The sequence below is a fragment of the Lentinula edodes genome (assembly GCF_021015755.1).
Source record: "Lentinula edodes strain Le(Bin) 0899 ss11 chromosome Unknown C8R40scaffold_2, whole genome shotgun sequence".
Lineage (NCBI taxonomy): Eukaryota > Fungi > Basidiomycota > Agaricomycetes > Agaricales > Omphalotaceae > Lentinula > Lentinula edodes.
The window spans coordinates 432257-451627 of record NW_025764308.1 but is presented as its reverse complement, the minus strand read 5'-3'; the positions used below and the strand labels follow the sequence as shown (position 1 = coordinate 451627).

General features: G+C 43.7%; 9 protein-coding genes across 9 annotated transcripts; 7 read left to right on the top strand and 2 right to left on the bottom strand.

Annotated features, from left to right (window-relative positions):
- Positions 1–895: 895 nt before the first annotated feature.
- Positions 896–1377, bottom strand: C8R40DRAFT_1165227 (uncharacterized protein; the record flags this gene model as incomplete). Its single annotated transcript, XM_046230661.1, has 3 exons — positions 896–940; positions 985–1129; positions 1184–1377. The coding sequence occupies 3 exons, from the start codon at positions 1375–1377 to the stop codon at positions 896–898; spliced, it is 384 nt and encodes a 127-aa protein (XP_046091393.1).
- Positions 1378–2318: 941 nt separating this feature from the next.
- On the top strand, positions 2319–5145 carry C8R40DRAFT_1065377 (uncharacterized protein; the record flags this gene model as incomplete). Its single annotated transcript, XM_046225664.1, has 11 exons — positions 2319–2323; positions 2489–2511; positions 2572–2764; positions 2814–2885; positions 2937–3047; positions 3098–3175; positions 3226–4172; positions 4215–4281; positions 4333–4434; positions 4481–4905; positions 4961–5145. 11 exons carry the CDS (start codon positions 2319–2321, stop codon positions 5143–5145), a joined length of 2208 nt encoding a protein of 735 aa, XP_046091392.1.
- A 1442-nt stretch (positions 5146–6587) lies between these two features.
- C8R40DRAFT_1165225 (uncharacterized protein) lies at positions 6588–7186 on the top strand (the record flags this gene model as incomplete). The annotated part of the gene is made up of 3 exons (XM_046230660.1): positions 6588–6641; positions 6697–7115; positions 7165–7186. 3 exons carry the CDS (start codon positions 6588–6590, stop codon positions 7184–7186), a joined length of 495 nt encoding a protein of 164 aa, XP_046091391.1.
- Positions 7187–7494: 308 nt separating this feature from the next.
- On the top strand, positions 7495–8126 carry C8R40DRAFT_1165224 (uncharacterized protein; the record flags this gene model as incomplete). Its single annotated transcript, XM_046230659.1, has 3 exons — positions 7495–7560; positions 7612–8018; positions 8072–8126. The coding sequence occupies 3 exons, from the start codon at positions 7495–7497 to the stop codon at positions 8124–8126; spliced, it is 528 nt and encodes a 175-aa protein (XP_046091390.1).
- Positions 8127–8233: 107 nt separating this feature from the next.
- C8R40DRAFT_1034034 (uncharacterized protein) lies at positions 8234–9319 on the bottom strand (the record flags this gene model as incomplete). Its single annotated transcript, XM_046223386.1, has 3 exons — positions 8234–8567; positions 8620–8981; positions 9008–9319. Coding segments are annotated over 3 exons (1008 nt in total), but the record flags the coding sequence as incomplete, so codon positions are not given.
- Positions 9320–13945: 4626 nt separating this feature from the next.
- Positions 13946–15139, top strand: C8R40DRAFT_1027543 (uncharacterized protein; the record flags this gene model as incomplete). The annotated part of the gene is made up of 2 exons (XM_046223101.1): positions 13946–14782; positions 14831–15139. Coding segments are annotated over 2 exons (1146 nt in total), but the record flags the coding sequence as incomplete, so codon positions are not given.
- Positions 15140–16405: 1266 nt separating this feature from the next.
- C8R40DRAFT_1026129 (uncharacterized protein) lies at positions 16406–17065 on the top strand (the record flags this gene model as incomplete). The annotated part of the gene is made up of 1 exon (XM_046223083.1): positions 16406–17065. A coding segment is annotated over one exon (660 nt), but the record flags the coding sequence as incomplete, so codon positions are not given.
- Positions 17066–17929: 864 nt separating this feature from the next.
- On the top strand, positions 17930–19087 carry C8R40DRAFT_1033086 (uncharacterized protein; the record flags this gene model as incomplete). Its single annotated transcript, XM_046223314.1, has 1 exon — positions 17930–19087. A coding segment is annotated over one exon (1158 nt), but the record flags the coding sequence as incomplete, so codon positions are not given.
- C8R40DRAFT_1028070 (uncharacterized protein) lies at positions 19079–19345 on the top strand (the record flags this gene model as incomplete). Its single annotated transcript, XM_046223110.1, has 1 exon — positions 19079–19345. A coding segment is annotated over one exon (267 nt), but the record flags the coding sequence as incomplete, so codon positions are not given.
- Between the last annotated feature and the right edge of the window lie 26 nt (positions 19346–19371).

Here is a 19371-nt window from a genome sequence, read left to right as displayed (position 1 = left end):
ATATGAAGGAGAAATAGGAAGTAAGTTCAATGAGAAGAGCACTTGTCATCAAGAGGCAAAATCAACTCTCTTACCCTGCCATCAATCAAAAGGAAAGGTCGGTGGTGGCCCGTGGAGTGCAAGAGCAAGTTTCTACAAATCGTAGGATAGGAAGGTGAAACATGGCTCAGGCTAGTAAATTTTAAAAGGGAAAAAGTTCTCACCCTTAAGTGGTCACAGTGGCTGTGCAATTTTTTTTTGAGCATATAGAACGAATTCCATAAATGGAACTCGTAATTGCTCAACCCTCTGCCCTCCTCCGGCTTGCAATTGTCCTATTGATTTGGATAAACTACATGAGACAGTCTCATCACTAACAACTGACGTTTCCTGCATACAGTACCATTGAGACTGACCATTGTCTTGCAGCATTGGGAACAGGTTAGGACAGAATGTTACGAGGCTGAATATAATGAAGACTCGTCTTTATGTACGTCGCTTCACGCCAATTATAAGCACCGTACTTCCTTTTTAGGACACTTTTTTTGCCTATATATGGTCATCGTGTAACAAATAGTTTTGTCAATTCAGTTAATGTGACAACTTATGTGATTTGATCACGAGTAAAGTGACATTTGTCATTCTAACTGGCACTAACTTCATGCCCTTCCTGTGCCCTTCTGCCACGTATCCTGTTTTACTTCTGGCTGTTTTATGCTGCAGCGGGTTTAGTCTTGTGCGTATGTCCATGAAAGGATCTATTTCTCCTTCCTCTTGCAACTATACAACTACTTGACTAAGTATTCGTGTCCATTGCCATGTCCTTTTGCTTTTTTCCTATCTCTTCGTCGTCATCATCGACATCTTCAAATGTTAATTGCCTCTTCAGTGTACCTGGCTTCGTGACACTCAAGAACTAGTTCTTGACCTTTTGTTTCAACCATTTCTGCATTCCGTGAGTCTTTATTGAACTGGACGTTCAAACTATATGTGATTATTACTCACTTGCGTATGCGTGGCATCCAATAGTGTGATGTTCCGAAGCAAAAGTATAGCCTTCTGTTCATTTGGCTTGCCCACTGCAACCATATTGAATGCTACATCGACGATATCTCCTACGTGGAGTTTCTGGGGTGGGATACGAATGGTCCTTGATATTTGCAGTGAGTTATATACGCCAGTCTGCTGAACTCTGTTCACTTACTTCTTTCCCCCTTCTTGATCTAGTTTTTCTTCACTGTAAAGCACAATATTCTCCTCGCCATACACGTACATTGTATCCGTTGCATTAACCCTTTCTATAAATCCATTTTCATCCACGTCCTTCCTTACCTTTACTGGGTTCATTGATGGTGCGTCTGACTTTGGCGTGAATATCTGGTTTGATACTTCGATCATTGGTTGCTCTTTTGTTCCTTGTGCTGCTAATACCTTCAATCCTGGTACATGTCTGGCAAACAATGCATATACGTCGTAGACCGCGTCAATGTCTGCAGCAAAGTTTTTGCTTCCGAGCCCACTCAATGTGATTGATTGGCGTAAAGACCCCATTCTTTTTCTGTTTCTGCAATCTGTCTGTCAGTCCTGCCCTTTTGTCATTGCATTCTTGACTCATGGTTCTCCTCTGATAGGTGGTAGTTTCTTGTCCTCTATAATACCCTGTATGTGCATAATCACTTCGAATAAACCGTTCTCGTCCTTCTGAACCATTCTCCAGCAACTAGGCTCCTCGTATTTCTTCAATTTGACACTGCTCTCCCAGTCGTTGCCCACCAGACTGTTGTTAAAGGTAATCTATCATTACTGAAACCACTTACTTTGACGAGTGCAGTAATATGTGGTCGGTTCACATTATCCAAGCACGCTTCTCTTGCCACTTCCAGTGCTATGACTACATAACATCTATCATTCACTGTTCTCTGATTCTGTTGTTTGTGTCCAAAACTCACCTGCCTCTTTTTCATTGTAGTCCTTGTCCATATTGTCGTACTGGTCTGTTTGGGATCACCTTCCAACACTCCTCATCGTATAAGAATATATCTGAGTCTTTTCTCTATGGCTTTTCTATTTCCTTTTCTGTGCAATCGGTTCCTCGACATCCCCGGACTACCCGTTCGTTTCGAATTCTTTTTTTTTTGACGCAGCTTCTCCATCTGCTTTTCCTTGGCTGCTTCGCAACCTTGTGGTTTTTTTCCTCTCATTTTTTTCCTGGGTGGCTCTTGTGCCTGTTGTCCTTCGAACAGATTTATTATAAGTGTTCTCTCTGACGCAGCACTGTTTTCACCCCAATACCCCTACTTATACCTACCTGCACCTTGCTTTCATTCAATTTCCCTGATATGCCGTTCGTTGTCTCTACATTTCCAGTGCTGCCGTGTTTTTGACATCATGTGCAGTACTCATCGCTCAAACCGTTCTCGAAAAATGACTGATTGTCTCTTAAAATCAGAGCTCCTGCACGTTTTTTCTCTATTTTCATTTACTATTTGTTGATATCTTCTGTTTATAGGCCCTCGCTATCACGCACGGCAGGTAACTCTGTTCATCCTCGCTCTGTTAAAAAGCCTTCCCTGTCTTCATATAAATTTGTAGACACTGAAGCTGCTGCTTCTGAGGGTAACAGAAATGTCTCTAGTGCTGACAGTGAATCTTCGTTTGATAAGCCAGATGTCCATGAGGTGGGATCTTTCGTGGCCTCTAATGATGTTGGAGGCGGCTCTGCTTCGCCAATTGATTGGCCTGCTACACCTGCCCGCCCTCAAAACAAGATTGAACTACCACTCATGTTCGTTATTCCCTGTCTTTCTTTTTTTTTCACTCACTACTGCGGCCAGTCCTGATAATGCCCACCATATTGGATGTGGTGTAACTGATGAACATCACCCGATATCCACAAAGGAGTACTCGTGAGCTTCATTGATGCAATCAGTTTGACATTTTTGAAAAATCATGATTAGGCCCATCGACATTAGTGACAAAGATTACCCACCCCTTCCTTCCCCGACAAAAATGCCTAAAACGTTCAAAAAGCCTTTCATATTGCGGTCTGCCCAGAAGAAGCGCGTTGCGTACATACTTAATCTTCTAGTTGATGCTGGTCTCATATTTTTAATATTAGTCCTGCGGATGGTTCGGACTCAGACCATTCTGAAACCTGTTCTCCTAGTAAACGCTCTGCCCAGAAGAAGCGCGCTGCGTATGTACTTAATCTTCTGGTTGATGCTGGTCTCATAGTTGTAATATTAGTCCTCTGGATGGTTCGGACTCAAACCATTCTGAAACCCGTTCTCCTAGTAAACGCCCACGCAAATTTATTTTGCCCCCTGCTGCAGCTCGCGATCTTCTCCAACCTGTCGATGATGAAGCTCCTCTGCCTACTGCTGAAGAATATCCAGCTTCTGTCGTTATCCATGGTCGCGTTTATTACGCATTTGGATCATTGCCCTTGCAGCCTGGAGCTGGTGCACCTCTTACCAGATCTGCTCTTCCCCGCTCATTTGCAGTTGGTGGTAATGGTAACCTGGAGTCTCTCCCTGGTGGTCCCAAGGCTGGTAATCATTCTGAGCCTGCTTCTGATCACGAGAGCAGTGATTCTTTCCATTCTAGAGAGCTGGAATATCCTGCCAATTCTTCTTCTCCACTTCACCATCGCTCTCCTATCGATACGGGTTCTAGTGTTCTCACACGTGATCCCCCGGTTTTATCGTCGCCGTCTCCCCCTTTGCCTTCAAATCCCCTTGATGGATGGACTCCTTCTCGTCACTCAACTTCCCTTGCGAAGGACAGTTCTTTGTCTTCTCGCAAGGGAAGCAGATCCAGCAGCAGTGTTGCACTCAAGATGCACTCTCACGCTGCCTTTCCATTGCAACCTGATACTACTGCATCATCCCCATCTCCACCCCAGTCTCTACTTTCATCACCTGCGCATCTCAAGGCCGGGTTGTCTCCTGCTAATACTTCTCCCATGGGATCATCTTCTCTTTGCCCTTCTTCCAGCGTCCAAGAAAAGAAGCGCTTAAGAGCACCAAAACTACCTGTCGCATTGTCAGGCCGACCACTCCATGATCAACTGATTTCTCAGGCACTTAGCCATTCACCCACCGTTGTAGGCAGCAGTGCAGTCTCCGGTCCCACTATCAACATTGGCAATCTTGAATTTGTTCCTGCAACGGGCACTGTCTTGCGCCGCACAGGTCCTAGTCAACCCTTCATTAGTAATGATCTGGGTTCAACAGGTTGCCTAAATGTCGATTGGATTGATGCCCATTTGCGCGCTTCATACAGATCTGTTACTAATCTTGCGTGCGTGTTTGTTTATATATCAGTGTCTCTCTATGAACCTTTTATTTGAAGTTCCATTCTCATATGGCCCAGTTCTGATGAAACTCCCACTGACGATGAAGATTATCTGCTCTATGATAAGATGGTATCTGCATTATCAGCAAGCCTTGAATTGTGAGCTCTTCCTATCTTCTATCTCATAATTTCTGACAGTACAAAGATCCATCCGCGGTGTCGTCAATTTCACCCATTTTGGCAATTTTTTTGACCCTGCACGTTTCAATCCTGCTGCTATTCCTCCTGCTATCACCCATGCTCGTTCATCCAACAAAAAACATCTTGTGCTTGAAAATGATCGTTTTTTCAATGCTGTATTCCTTGCAGTTGGGCGCCAGGAAGAATCGTACATTTGCAAACCAAAGACTTTCCTTCTCCACAATAAGCCACCTCGCCACATTCGCGGTGTCCGCATACACAGTCTGCAGCAAGAGTCGCAAACTATGTTTGCTTTCTTTGGTAGTCTTTTTGGCTGCTCTAGTTTTGGCTGCACAGTTTCTGAGGAAATCGTTGATTTCCGATCATGCCAGCAGTTCGAGTCTGAGGTTTCGAAAAACAACCGGAATGATCTCAGTCCTCTCAAACCTGGTAAGTGTCATTTCATATTTGTTTTTATTTTATGCTAATATATGCCTTTGCATAGTTTCTCCAACAAAGCGTAACCCCTCCAAAATATCTGATCGACTCAAAAACCACTTTTTCAAGGACCCTTTACCATTCTCTAATGCAGGTAAGCCATTTTCCATTTTTGTCATATGCATGCAATCCACCCCATACGCTTCCCGGCCCGGCCCGGAGCGGCCGGACTTCGGAATAATTACCTTGTGACTTATTTATTATTCCGAGCTTTTATCGAGGTCTTCTGACTGTATTTGGGATGTATATAAGCTAGAATACTTTGTACGTTGTAGTCAAGCTTGAAATCAAGTGTACCATCTTATCCCAGTCTTTAATATCTTCTTTACCCTTTGCTTCCGGACTCCCGGATCATCAGGAACCCCATTTAGGCTGCTCATCCCAATCTTGCACTCTTGCCATAATTCCCGGGGACACCAACAGTGTGTGAAGGGTGTTGCTAATAGCTTCACCGACGTCCCACTCCCAGTGTGTACTACAGGCCAATACTCAGTTCCGGACCTCGGAATTATCCCGGGCCATTCCCGGGCCAGATCCGGCCTCAGAACCTCTATAGCTATTGACCTGTAGGCACGGTCTTGTCAATTTTACTGATTCCTATGTTATCTCATATGTACTCCATACACAGTACCAATCTTTGACGGTCGAAATCCTGCCTTCTCAGCTTCACCAGCTGAACTTAATCAAATTGGAACCCGGTCTTATCCCTTGTACATGGACGGCCAAAGTGATCTTCCTGATGGTTCTGTTGTTTGCATTGGCTTCACCGTTCACACATACGAATCACCTCCCAGTTACAAAGGTCCTTCCACTTCTTTATCTCTTGGTCTCCAATTCTTGGTCCTTCTTGCACTTCCACCGCATCTTGAAACCCATTCTCCCATCCGTCCTCGACCTATCCCGCGATCTGTTTCGCACCTCAGTACTTCATTGGGCCACGGTGCTACTAATTCTCACGCAGTACACGGCCCGTCCCGCTCCAATCCAATGGTGGGCCAATCTGGTTATACAAATGCTGAGCCTGGCCCATCTCACTCTCATTCTACCCGAAGCAATGACTATATTCCTTATCGTTCTGAGGGAGAGTTGGAGAGTGGTTATGCATTCCACGAAGACCTTTAGACTTTTGATTGACATTTGATCTAGTTGCTAACACCTATTCTATTACTGCCCTGCTCCTAGTCTGCCTGATGGGTGCAACTACGTATCATGTCATTTGCCAATCAGGCCTTGTAGGCCGATTACTTGTGTACATAGTAGTGCAAAATTGCAAGCGCCTAAATTTTCGAATTTGCTGCTAGAAGATTTTGAGATGGAAGAGGCGAAGGATTGCCTGATTCATTTGCAAACATGCTCTAGTTCCAACTGAAACAATTTTTGCTCCACCATGCAATGCTTAATCTATTACTTGATTTGGTGGGCCCTGCAGCATGATTCGCCTGCGTCGCTCCCTTCCTGCCTTTCATCTTTGCAAAATCTATTATTCTATTATTGCCTAGCACTTTACTTACTCGGGTGCCTCTGCCTTCTTGTCTTCCACCGGCGCTGCTCTGTTCCGAGCAATTACCTTATAACTTTGATCCAATATTCCTGAGTTATTTAAACTGCTTTATTTTTTGCAAACCTGTTCAACAATGAACACTTTGCGCGCCTTGAGAATACTAAGAAACAACCTCCCTAATATCGAGGTTTGTGTCATTTGCCACACTATTGTGCACTTGTACTTGACGTTTTGTTTGGCAGCTCAACCAGCATCTTCTTCACTTCTTTTACTTGCACCCGTCATCTGCGCAACCCCTTTTGCAACCACTGGTGATCTGGAACACCCCTCCAAATCTGGTTTCAAATGAGAATGTTCTCGTCATTGCACTGTGGAATCTGGAGCAGATCTTTTCTGCTATCTATCTGCCCACTGGTTGCCATGTCTTCTTCAGGCATTTCCTTGCAGGTGTCAATAGCGATGATCCTGATCACCAGCTTCTCCTTCTGTTCTTCAAATCTGCAACTCCCCCTCGCGTTAGCCTTCGAGAAACTTTCCACCCTGTCTCTGCCAATGAATCTATCTGCATTTTCCACGTTGCTGTTTTTGGCTTCTCATCATCTGGTTCAATTCGATCTGTTACCGATGCAGACCGGGCTGCTATGCTTGATCTGTTTTCTCTGTATGTTTCAAACTTGCATAACCATTGTATTCTTACTTACTCTCTTTAGACTTCGCCCTCATCTGCATTAAATAATAGTATAGACTGTTTACATTTCATAACTTTCCAAGGCAGAAAAACCACGCGAATGTCTACTGCATCCACATTTCAATAGATTGTAAAACTGCTGCTACCAAACTTCCATGGGGGAATAAGCATCGAGCCTAGAACAAGAAATTCCAATTCAAATTAGTTGTTCCATTATTGCTGATCTGCCGCTTATCAGATCTCATTCACTTGGCAGCAATTATGCCCTTGCTTCTTGTTCCTACATTTTGCATCAGCATTAAAGCCTTGGCTTACATTTGAAGCCACCACCCAACTTTCCTTTTACTTCCACATGACTGCTTTTCCGTCTCTCCAGGACTTGCATGTGCTGCACTCCACTAGTGCCCCTCCTGATACTGTGAACTTATTTGTTTATCTCTTCAATACCCTGCTTTTAACCACTCCTTAGGCTACTCGAAAGACTGTGCAGTTCATCTACGTGCATCCTGATTCACCGGCGCCTCTTCACCAGCCCTTTACGTTCTCTTTTCACCCCCAATTTGCCCATGATCCTGCGCCTTGGGCCAGCTCTTTCTTTCACGCTATTCAATCAACAGTTTATCATCCTACTGCGGCTCCTACTCTTGCCTGCCTCACGGTTGATGAAGTTGGTCGGACCCAGGAAGCAATTATGTTGCTTATTTTTCAAGGACCTCCTTACACTATTCCTCAGTGTAGCAACGCCAACACTTGCATTCAATCTGCACAAACTTGCTATGCTTCTGCTCATGCAATTGCAGTTGTTCTCAATAGCAGTGGCGAGATTCGCAATGCTAATGCTGGTGATAAATGGGTAACATGGAATTGGTTTAGATTGTAAGTTTGTTCGAGATCCTCATTAACGAGCCACTAACATTTTGGAATATCAGGAAAGCTTGTGCCCACGCTATCACTCATTTGCAAAATTACGACGCTAGTGTTTAGTGCAGGAGGAGGTCTTGTCTAGCAAGCATTTGCATTGTGCATATTGAATCAGTTAATGTTGTACTGCAATTTCATTATTATATTCGCCTTGGCCTAGCTTTAAATTTCTATTCATCATGTCCTTCGAGGTAACATTTTTTCACCATCCCCTCTTCAGAAATTGTGCCCTCCAAATACTGCTTGAAAATACTGGGCAGTCGCAACGATGTCACAATAGATAGTCCACTTTGCACATGTGGCCCTGCCTTCTCCGATGGGTCTATATCCTGCAAGCTGGTTGCATGATAATCTCTTGGTTTCCAGAACACCACCGTATTTGCAGCTGATCGAATCCGAATACCGTATTCTGAAATGTAAAAATTTCCGCCTTTCACGCTTTGATCGCAATAGGTTGTCCATGCTGCTGACCAATTATGTGGTTGGTTCTCGCGATGTACAGGTCTGCATTTCGCATATTTAGTTTACTTCTTTGCGATTTATCAAATCCTCTTACCTTGCATAGTTCCTTGCAAATACTCCTGCAGGTGGTGCCATGTCTGCTCCGTCAAATGTGATCTCTACTCCATCTACAGGCACTGTGTACCTGTTCTCTCCACCTCCACCGTGTACATGTTTGTCCATCCGATACAATCCACTGTCTTTAATGAAGTGCTCAAGATCGGTGATTACTTCCGGTGGACCGTGTGTTCGCACAAGGTTCCAGAACACTGCAAATACTGATGCTGCTTCATATCGTATGCTCCTTTTCTCCTCTTCGGATACCTTTTTTGTGAAATTTTTTACCCAATTAAATGCAGGCCTTGACAATGCCCCTCCCGACCATCCCGTTATCACAATGCTCCCTGCATCTTCCTTCTGCACTCAGTTCAGTCAAAGTATACCCACAATCTAGCTTCACTCACCCGGATGTTCTTTTCTATCTCCACATTCTTCAGCACAACGGAATCTGCCCACCGCACCATTTTTGGATCACTGCACAGATCACGCATTGCAACACATACTAACTCTCCCTGCTCATCTCGAAATACTGCACTATCCTCTTCCAGTATGTCATATTTTAGTTGTTCTTCATCCAGCATGAATAAATCTTTCCTAGTTTTCCTCACGTCCGACTGTTTTCCTCGCAGAAGATGATCTTCCCACCATCCTAATATCGACTGGTCTTCAATTATCCAATGGTCTCGAGGGGGATACTTCGCTGCCAGTGCTGCAACAGAATATGTTGGTATATCTTTCGAGCGCTTTTCCACCCACTCGCAGCAGCGTGGACTATTCGGATTGAGAGCTAATCTCGTCACGAATTCCCGCTTGGCTACTGCCCATTCCTGCGCAGCCCGTTTTGAATCATCCAGGGCTTGGAGTATTTGCGGAAATGGTTGTGCCTGGCGACGATGTTAAGATCATGTACACCGTGTAACCGTGCCAAAGTCACCAGGTGCCTAAGTGCGGAAGACGAATGGGACAGTAGTGAAGTTATTAACAACACCGCCGTTACGCCGTTAGTCCCCGGAGATCGAGAGTAGAGAAGGGAGGAACTGAGGAGCAGCCAAGTTGGAGCGGCGGTATCGCCGGTGACGAGGAGCGAGCCAGAGGACGTCTAAGTCCTAAGGTAGAGTAGAACGTACTTCAAGGCGTTGAGCCTGAAGACTTAGAGAGCACAGAGTGAAAGAGGGAATCTAAGTCGATCTAAGTTGATAATTAAACTGAGGAACTACAGTAGCGTACAGGCAGTATTTATATCTACGGAGCGGCGCATCGGTGCGGAGCGCCAGACTAACTACTAGGAGCTATACGAGTAGTACCTGCAGGGTAGAGTAAAAGACAATAAGGAGAGACTAGAACGAAAGAGTAAAAGACAATAATGAGAGACTAGGACGAAAGGATATGTGTAGCGAGAAAGAACAATAGGAAGAGATTACAATAAGAGCAGATCTTCGGACTACCGAGCGGTGGAATGGAGGCCCGCGGCATGGACTTGACAGATGAATCCATCCCTTGAATTGATCCAGTCCATCTTTGTTAAGATCATGTACACCGTGTAACCGTGCCAGAGCCACAGGGTGTCTAAGTGCGGAAGACGAGTGGGACAGTAGTGAAGTTATTAACAACACCGCCGTTACGCCGTTAGTCCCCGGAGATCAAGAGTAGAGAAGGGAGGAACTGAGAAGCAGCCAAGTCGGAGCGGCGGTGTCGCCGGTGACGAGGAGCGAGCCAGAGGACGTCTAGTCCTAAGGTAGCGCAGAGAGTACTTCAAGGCGTTGAGCCTGAAGACTTAGAGAGCACAGAGTGGAAGAGGGAATCTAAGTCGATAATTAAACTGAGGAACTACAGTAGCGTACAAGCAGTATTTATATCTACGGAGCGGCGCAACGGTGCGGAGCGCCAGACTAACTACTAGGAGTTATACGTGTAGTCCTGCAGGGTAAAGTAAAAGACAATAAGAAGGAACTAGAGTGAATGGGTATGTGTAGCGAGAAAGAACAATAAGGAAGAGATTACAATAAAAGGTAGATCTTCGGGATACCGAACGGCGACATGGAGGCCCGAGGCATGGGCTTGACAATCTTTTGGTAATAATGACATATTCTTGAACAGAAACGTCGCTATGTGAGAGTCCTTTACCTGCTCATATTTCAGATCAGGATTTCTGAGTTCTTGCAACCAAGTTTCGTTCTTTTCAGCAATTTTCGCTAGTTGCAGGAATAGGCGACGTTTGCGCTGATCCATTGATGAGAGTTAGTTACAGCGAAATGCTGTGCACTGCAAATTCCAGCTCCCTGCCTTTCCATGCTAGTTTTTTTTGACATGTCAATGTGTGCAAATACGACTATTACATATGCCAGTAGTATAAAAATGTCTACTACTGCTCTAGTTTAGACTTGTCCTGGGTTCAACAATAGATTTTGCCTCCCTCTCATCGTCTGATGACTTCTTTTTTTCTCCAGCTACTGTCCGCCGCGGCTGACATTCCCAAATTCGGCGAGAGGACAACTGCAGCTTTGCCCAATGACAAGAGATGGCTGCCAACTGCCGCAATGTGAACGTGCCGGTGAAGAAACACGTGAACACGCAGGTGAAAGGACAGGCGAATGCACGGGGGAAGGTGCGGGTGAAAGGATAGGAGTGGGTGTAGGAGAAGGGATTGCAGGAGGATGTTTTGAGTTGGGGGTGGGTTAATTCCAGGAGGTGGGAATCGGTGCAGCGGAGGCGTAAATGGAAGCAGCTGCGATCCTAGAAGATCCTAGAAGATCCGGTGGATTTGATGTAAAATTCGGAAGTGCCGCGGTGGGGAGGGTAGGTGATCTCGAAGGAGCACCGCAGACTACTTAGCACTCATAACGGGATCACGCTAGAACTCGACCCCCGGTGCCTGACATACGATGAGCTGAAAGGACGTTCCGCCTAGGGTGTCGAAGAGGTTGCGCGCGAGGTCGTTTGAAGCATCCTGATATGCTTGAGCCGGGAACTACCCCGCCTGACATACCATGAGCTGAAAGGTCGTTCTGCCTAGGGTGTCGAAGAGGTTGCGCGCGAGGTCGTTTGAAGCGCCCTGATATGCTTGAGCTGGGAACTACCCCGCCTGAGCAGCCTGTTCCGCGCTTGCATCAAGAATGGGTGCCAGAGGTGAAGCTCACTTAGCACTCCAAATGATATCGCGCTAGAACTTGACCCCCGGAGCCTGGCATGCGATGAGTAGGATGGACGTTCCGCCTAGGGTGTCGGAGAGGATACGCTCGAGGTCGTTGGAAGCTTTGGGAAATGCGCAAATACCCCGCCTGCGCAGCCTGTTGTGCACTTGCATCGAGAGCAGGTGCCAGAGGTGATAACGAGACGATGCGGATCAAGAGAGAGTCAAGGTGGGAAACGACTCGCTAAGTAGACAGGGCATTAGTATTATTTCGCATTCAATGATACTTGCTGCGCACCGCATGTGGCGTGTTCTCAACTTCGCACTCCCTTCTACTACGAGCGGCATCCACCGCCCATTTTGAAGAAGTTCCCATTTCTGCCCAGGCTTAATGAGACCACAATTTGTCGACACGACAAACATTCACAAGGACAATGTGCACCTAGAAAGAAGCCAAGTAGTTATAACTTGTCCGCCTCGCGCTGCTGCTGCAGGCTATCGAGGTCCCACCTTTCTTCGGCAACTAGAACCAGCAGGATCCGCATCTTCAAAACCAGGACAATGCAGCTGCAGAGCTGGGAGGTAGCGGGTCGCACTCTGCACGATACAAGCCGCTACTTACACACCTGATGCAGGTGAGCCAGTCAACATAGTATTGTTTGGTTGAAGAACCGATCCTGCTGCTCTGGGCCGCGATCTTGATATCCCCTGTTGACGTCTATCCGCTTGGTTCCACTGCGCAGTTTTTCTCGCCGCTATTTCAAGCTGCTCTTGTATTTTGCGGTTCGTTTCGGCGGCGGTGATATGCTGCTGATGGCGGTTCGGTGGCAGATTGGTAGCTGCTCAAGTGCCCACACACCGGCCTTCAGCTAGAAAAAACCGGATTACATAATAGTCACGCGCTACGTGTTTTTTCTCTGCTGCCGCCTCCTGCTAGCTTCTGCGCTGCATCTTTGACGTGCACTCTATTCCTCCTTATTATACTAGTATTTGTGCTTACTTGCGAGCCCAACTGTGAAGCTTTTTTTGTTACCTCTGCACCGACACTTGGTGGTAAGTCTGCCTTGGCCTTGCAAATTGATAATATTGTAAATCTTTCATGCCCAGGATATGCATCGCGTTGTTGCAGTTCAGTTGGCTGCTGCTATTCAAGTCTGTTCTTTCATGCAGGCTCCCTGTGCCCCTGTTGACTTCACCTTTCATTTCTATGTGCCGTGTTCATCAACGTGAGTTTTTTTCTTCTTGCTACTGAAATCGTCATTCTGATTTTTGTTCTCCCGTGCATTGGCTGCGTACTCATTTTTCGCTTCCGCTATATCCATCCACTAATCACCCTCAATCTGTTTTATCTATTTCTGTCTGCCCCTGGACTCAATTGGACACTTTGCACACCTCGATCTTGTTCATACAATCCACGTGCATCTGCACAAATGTGCTTTTGTACCCTGACCCTGTTCTGCACATATCTTCCACTCACTCTACTGACACCAGATCTCCTCCCATTCTTAGCTTTGTGTTGCTCAACACCAATGCTCTGTTCTCATGTTTTACTTATTGAGTGAATTGACACAAGTTTGTCATTTTTCTTCGACCTTTTTACCTGTTGTAATGCTCATTTGCTTTTAGAAAGCTGTTCTTCCTGCTCTTCCACTACTGCAGATTCTATTTGCGGTACGTTTTACTCACTTTTGCATCATACCTGATTGCTCAGTTTCATCCTGTCCTGTTATAGGTGGTTAATTTATTTCTTTTTGCAGAAATAACTATTGCCCAATCAGTTCTTACATTTTGGTGTTTCTTTTTTTTCAAGTATACCTTTTCTGCCAGTTCTGGTGCTCAGTGCTTTGTGACTGCAACTGTTGAGGTTCAGTGCTTCTTTACTGCAACCTTTGAGGTGCAGTGCTTCCTTACTGCAACCTTTGAGGTGCAGTGCTTCCTTACTGCAACCTTTGAGTTTCAGTGCTTCCTTACTGCAATAAGCTATCTTTGTGGCCCTTCTGATATCAATTTTAGTAATATTTTCTGCAGATACTTAGGTGGTGGTCAGCACCCTAAAGTTAAACCAGAAGACAAGTTTATATCTGTATTCAAAAACAAAAATCCCCCAATCAATGCTATCAATCAAAATACTACTTTTACTTTCAGTTTTCCTGTTCAGAAGTGCAGACAATCTTTTCATGAACCTGACTTGTTTCCTCCTCCACCATTATCTGATTCTCAAAAGGCTACTGTTATTAGAAACTGGTGCAATGCAAGTCATGCTGCTAATTTTGAGGAAGCAGGTTGTGCTGTGTGTGGCCAACTCACCCTTCGGACAGAACTTTCTCCTCTAAAGCATATTAAGAATTATTTGCATATTCTGGAAGCTGATGGTGTTACCCGCACATCCCGGTTGAACATTGTTGATCCTGTTCAGGAAGTTAAAGGCCCTGTTCTAGACTTATCTGCTGGTGATAATGTATGTAATTCATGTCACTTTTCTCTGCGCATTGGTAAAATTCCAAAATTTGCATTATGCAATGGTCTTTGGTTAGGAGAAGTACCTGATGTACTCAAGGACTTAACATTTTATGAAAAGATGCTGATATCAAGAGTTTGTTATACAAAATGTTTTGTGCGTGTTCAAAAAGGTGGAGGTATTCATTCGAAAATGGTTTCAAATGTTATAGCTTTTGAAAATCCTACAGCTTTAATCTATGACATCCTACCTCCTCCTAAAAAAGATATTGAGGAAGTATTGGCTATCATGTTCTCAGGTTCCACAAAACCCACTCAAGATGATTATACTCGCGCACTTTTACTTGTGAGACGCAATGTTGTGGCTGATGCACTGCACCATCTAATACTCAATCATTGTGACTATATGGATGTGAACTTTTCATCTGCCAACCTTGAAAGTTACGCAGAAGATGCTCCAGTTGTTGCTGTTGAGTATTTTCAAAAAGGCTCCAATCGCAATGCTGAAGGCGTGAGCATTCATGACAATTTTGAAGATGATGGGAATGAGTGTGGTGACTGCGTTTTTACTGTACATGGAATTGTTGGTGACTCTATAAAAAATTTCACTAGGGACCAGATGATTGGTATAGCTGCCTTGCACCTTGACAATGAAGGTAAATTTTTGCGCACCTCTCATGCTGATACTCCAGAAAGTCTGTGGCAAAATCCTCAACTGTATCCTAAAATGTTTCCCTGGCTATTTCCCTTTGGGCTTGGTGGTTTGGGCAGTGCTAAAATTACTTTGAAATCATTTTCTGAATCTTCTCATATCAAATTTTTACTCCTATATCATGACAAGAGATTCCAACTTGATCATAGCTTTCCATTTGTGGCCTTTAGTCATCAACAAGTTAAAGCCAGTACTTCACAATCATTCCTCCTTGCTGAGTCTCAAAAATTTGGTGATATCAGTGCCCGCTTTATGTCCATTGATAAATTGGTCTTGCAAAATATTGCTAGCCGGATGGCAGGTGGGGAACACATCAAGCCCTCCACTGATGCAGAAATACAATGCTTCAAGTTGCTGGGTGATCTTACTCATGCAAGTACCAAAACACAGGGATCAATTAGCTCTAAAAAGACTATGCAATCTGAAATATGGTCTCTTATTAATCATATTGGTGGACCTTCCTGGTATGTGACAGTTACTCCATGTGACTTTAAGCATCCAATTTGCATCTATTATGCTGACACAAAGGAGATGTTTGATGTTCCATTAAGAATATCATCTGAGTGCTGGCTTTTACTTAGCAATAATCCAGTGGCTGGTGCATGATTTTTCCATTTCCTTGTGACCCTTTTCCTCAAACATGTTGTTGACATTGAAGGTCCTAATGGGGGTCTTTTTGGTCCAACAAGTGGATACTATTGTACAGTGGAACAGCAAGGGCGCCTTGCTTTGCATATGCATGGTCTTATTTTCAATAGAAAAACACTATCCCCTCAAGAAATACGCAACAAGATTCTTGATCCCTCTGCTACATTTTAGAAAGATCTAAGAAAATTCTTAGAAAGTGTATGGGTTGGTGAATTTCTTACTGGACCCCATGCTCAAGTGAAAGACACTGTAGCTGATCAAGTTAAATTCAATCCTTCTTATATATCTCCTGAGAGAACTTTGCCTACTTCTCCCCCTCCTTTCTGTAATTGTAGTCAAGCTTTTTGTAATGATTGCTCTGTATTCCATGAATGGTATACACAGTACAAGAATACTGTTGATGACTTGTTGCTGAAGTCAAATGTACATGACTGTTTTCGAGGCATTTCTCCTGATGGTTCTGTGTTGAATAAAGATAAATTTGAGACTTCCTGTCTCAATAACCGTTATAAAAAATGCAAAGCTAGGTTCCCAAGGGAATACTGTGAACAAACAGTTGTTGATCCTGAAACTGGCCATATTATGTTGAAGAAACATGAACAATGGATGAACGATGTTTCACCTGCTTTGACATATTTAATCCGTGGCAATACAGATGTTACATCCATTTTGTCTGGGACTGCAATAAAATCTGCAGTTATATATATTGCTGATTATATCACTAAGACGGGCTTGAAAACACATGTGGTATTTGACAGCATTAACACAATTTTTGACAGAAGTACTGAAATCCTCAATGGTTCTCTCAGTACAAAAGAAAAATCGCGCCGTCTCATTGCCCGAATTGTGAATTTACTGTCAACAAAGCTTGAGTTAGGTAGTCCAATGATAAGTTTATACCTTTTGCAGAACCCGGATCACTATACAAGTCATTATTATGTACCCTTTTACTGGAGAACATATGTATCAGCAGCACGCTCTGTCTTTCAGGAGAATGATGAGAATTCTCAGCCCAAAGTTGTGCTTACTAAACGCTGGGATAAATTGATAGGTTTATCTTCTTCATTTGACTACACGCACCGCCCTACTGAACATGAAGGCTATTATTTGTATGATTGGATCAGGACCTTCTATAGAATAACCAAGCGCAATAAATCCCAATCTGAAGCTTCAAATCATTTGTCATTCATCAAAGGCCACCCATTATATGTTACTCATACTGTAGGAATGCGCCGGGATGCTTCTATGACCATCCCCAACTTTATTGGTAATTTACCCTGCCCAGATAAAGATGATAGAGAATATTACTGTTGCACAATGTTGGTATTGTTTCACCCATGGCGCACTGGTGAGGATCTGAAAAGCAAGGAGCAATCTTGGCATGAAGCATTTGAAAACTACGACTTTAATCCACAATGCCTATTATATATGAAAAATATGAATGTGCGCTTTGAATGTCTAGATGCTCAGGATGATTACCGCGCTCAGTTAAAATCTGGCAAGCTTGATGTTACCTGCCTGCCTGCCTCAATCCCTATTCATTCAGATGAAGATCTAGTTGGAAAATTGGGTGACACTGACAGAGCAAACACTGACGGCCAATTATCAGATGGTGAGGCTTCTGCCAATCCTTTTGAGTCCTTTACACATGTGGAAAAGGGTAAATTATTTCAACGGCGTGAAAATGCAATGCATTCAATGAAAAATATTCTGTTCAATATTGGTTGGGTGACACCCATGAGGGCTACAAGGTCTCATGATCACATATCTCCCCATTGTCCCCTACCTTTGCAGAAAGAAAATCCATATGATTGGAGTTTGTTGTTAAAGAATATGCGAGATGAAGTATTATCTATCCGCCAAAAAGAAAAAGATGCGTCGACAGGTGATTCTAATAAGAGTAAATTACCTGGAAAATATCAACCAAATGCTGTACAGATATGTAACAAATCATACTTTGAAAAACTGGGACTTGACTATGGTAGCATAAAAAATCTGGCCTTGAAAGTAATTCAAGAAAATCAACTCACAGATGAACAAGAAAGAGCTTTCAGAATTGTAGCCCAACATTCTATTGGTTTAGTTCCTGATCCTCTTCAACTGTACATTGGAGGAATGGGTGGAACAGGAAAGTCTCAAGTTATTAAATCACTCCTCAGCTTCTTTGCAGCACACAATAATTCCTTTGCAATTGTGACTTCTGCTCCAACCGGAAATGCTGCTGCTTTGTTAGGAGGCTCTACATATCATTTTCTTCTTGGTTTTAGTAATAAAGTTGAGGAAGTTGGCCAGGCTACAATGGCTCAAGTTTGTGCCCGCCTGAATGGTGTCCAGTACATGATACTAGATGAACTATCTATGCTAAGTTGTTTTGACTTATATAGAATATCTGCACAACTCTGCAAAGTAAAAAATAAACCTGATATTGCATTTGGTGGAATGAATATGGTTTTTGCTGGTGATTTTGCTCAGCTTCCACCTGTTGGTGGTGAGTCTGTCTCCTTATACTCATATCGGAAACCATCTGATGCTGGAAAATATAATGGACAATGTGCCACTATAGGGAAAGCTCTTTGGCATAACATTACTCATGTCGTAATTTTGCGCAAAAATATGAGGAACACAGGCATGACTGATTCAGATCTAAAATTTCGCAAAGCATTAGAAAATATGAGATACAAAGCTTGCACCAAGGATGATATATCTTTCTTGAATACCTTGATATCTTCCAAAGCTCCTGGGCGTCCTTTCATAGGGGTGCAACCTTGGCGCAATGCTCCAATTATAGTGGGTGAAAATAAGTACAAGGATGAAATCAATAGATTAGGATGCTTGAGATTTTCAGCAGACACTGGTCAAAAACTCACCAATTTTTATAGTGATGACACGACTTCAAGTAACATAAATATTGGACAAAGACCTGCTACCAAAAAAACAAACATTCACAAACATTCTACTATTACAAGAGAGCTTCAAGAGCATTTATGGGAGTTGCCTACATGTTCACATGAGTTTCATTCACCTCCTGTATTAGCACTCAGTATTGGCCTCCCAATTATAATTAGACATAATGTGGCTACTGAACTGTCAATTACAAAAGGTCAACGGGGTGCTGTTTATGGTTGGCATGAGGGTGTTGGGGCCCTTGGTCAGCGGGTATTAGAAGTGCTATTTGTACTTCTTGACAATCCACCCACTCCAATTCATGTTCCGGAACTACCTCCCAATGTTGTTCCTTTAACAAGGCGCAAAACTAAAGGATTTGTAACACTGAAAAATGATGTGAAAATTTCTATTACTAGAAGTCAAGTTGATATACTGCCTGGCTTTTCCATGACAGCCCATGCCTCTCAAGGGCAGGGTTTCAAAACTAATGCTGCAGACCTTAACAGTTTGAGTGACCATCATGCTATATACACTGCTTTGTCAAGAAGTTGCACAGCAGGTACAACTATCATTTTGCAAGGTTTTGATTCAAGGAAAATTACAGGAGGTGCCAGTGGTCAATTGCGCCGGGAGTATAGGGAGCTTGAAATACTAGATGAAATCACCCACTTGCGCTATGAAGGAAAGCTAAATCCTTCTGTTATAGGAAATACAAGGAACTTACTTATTGAATCCTTCTTAGCTTGGAAAGGAGCAAATTATGTACCATCCCTAGTACACCCTGCTATAAAATGGTCTACTAGTGATCCCTATGTACTGCAAGAAAATTCACTAACTACCTGGTCACTCATTGACAAAAAAAATTTTGCAAAATTGATAAAACAAAAGCGGGATGCGTTATTGAATACAAAATC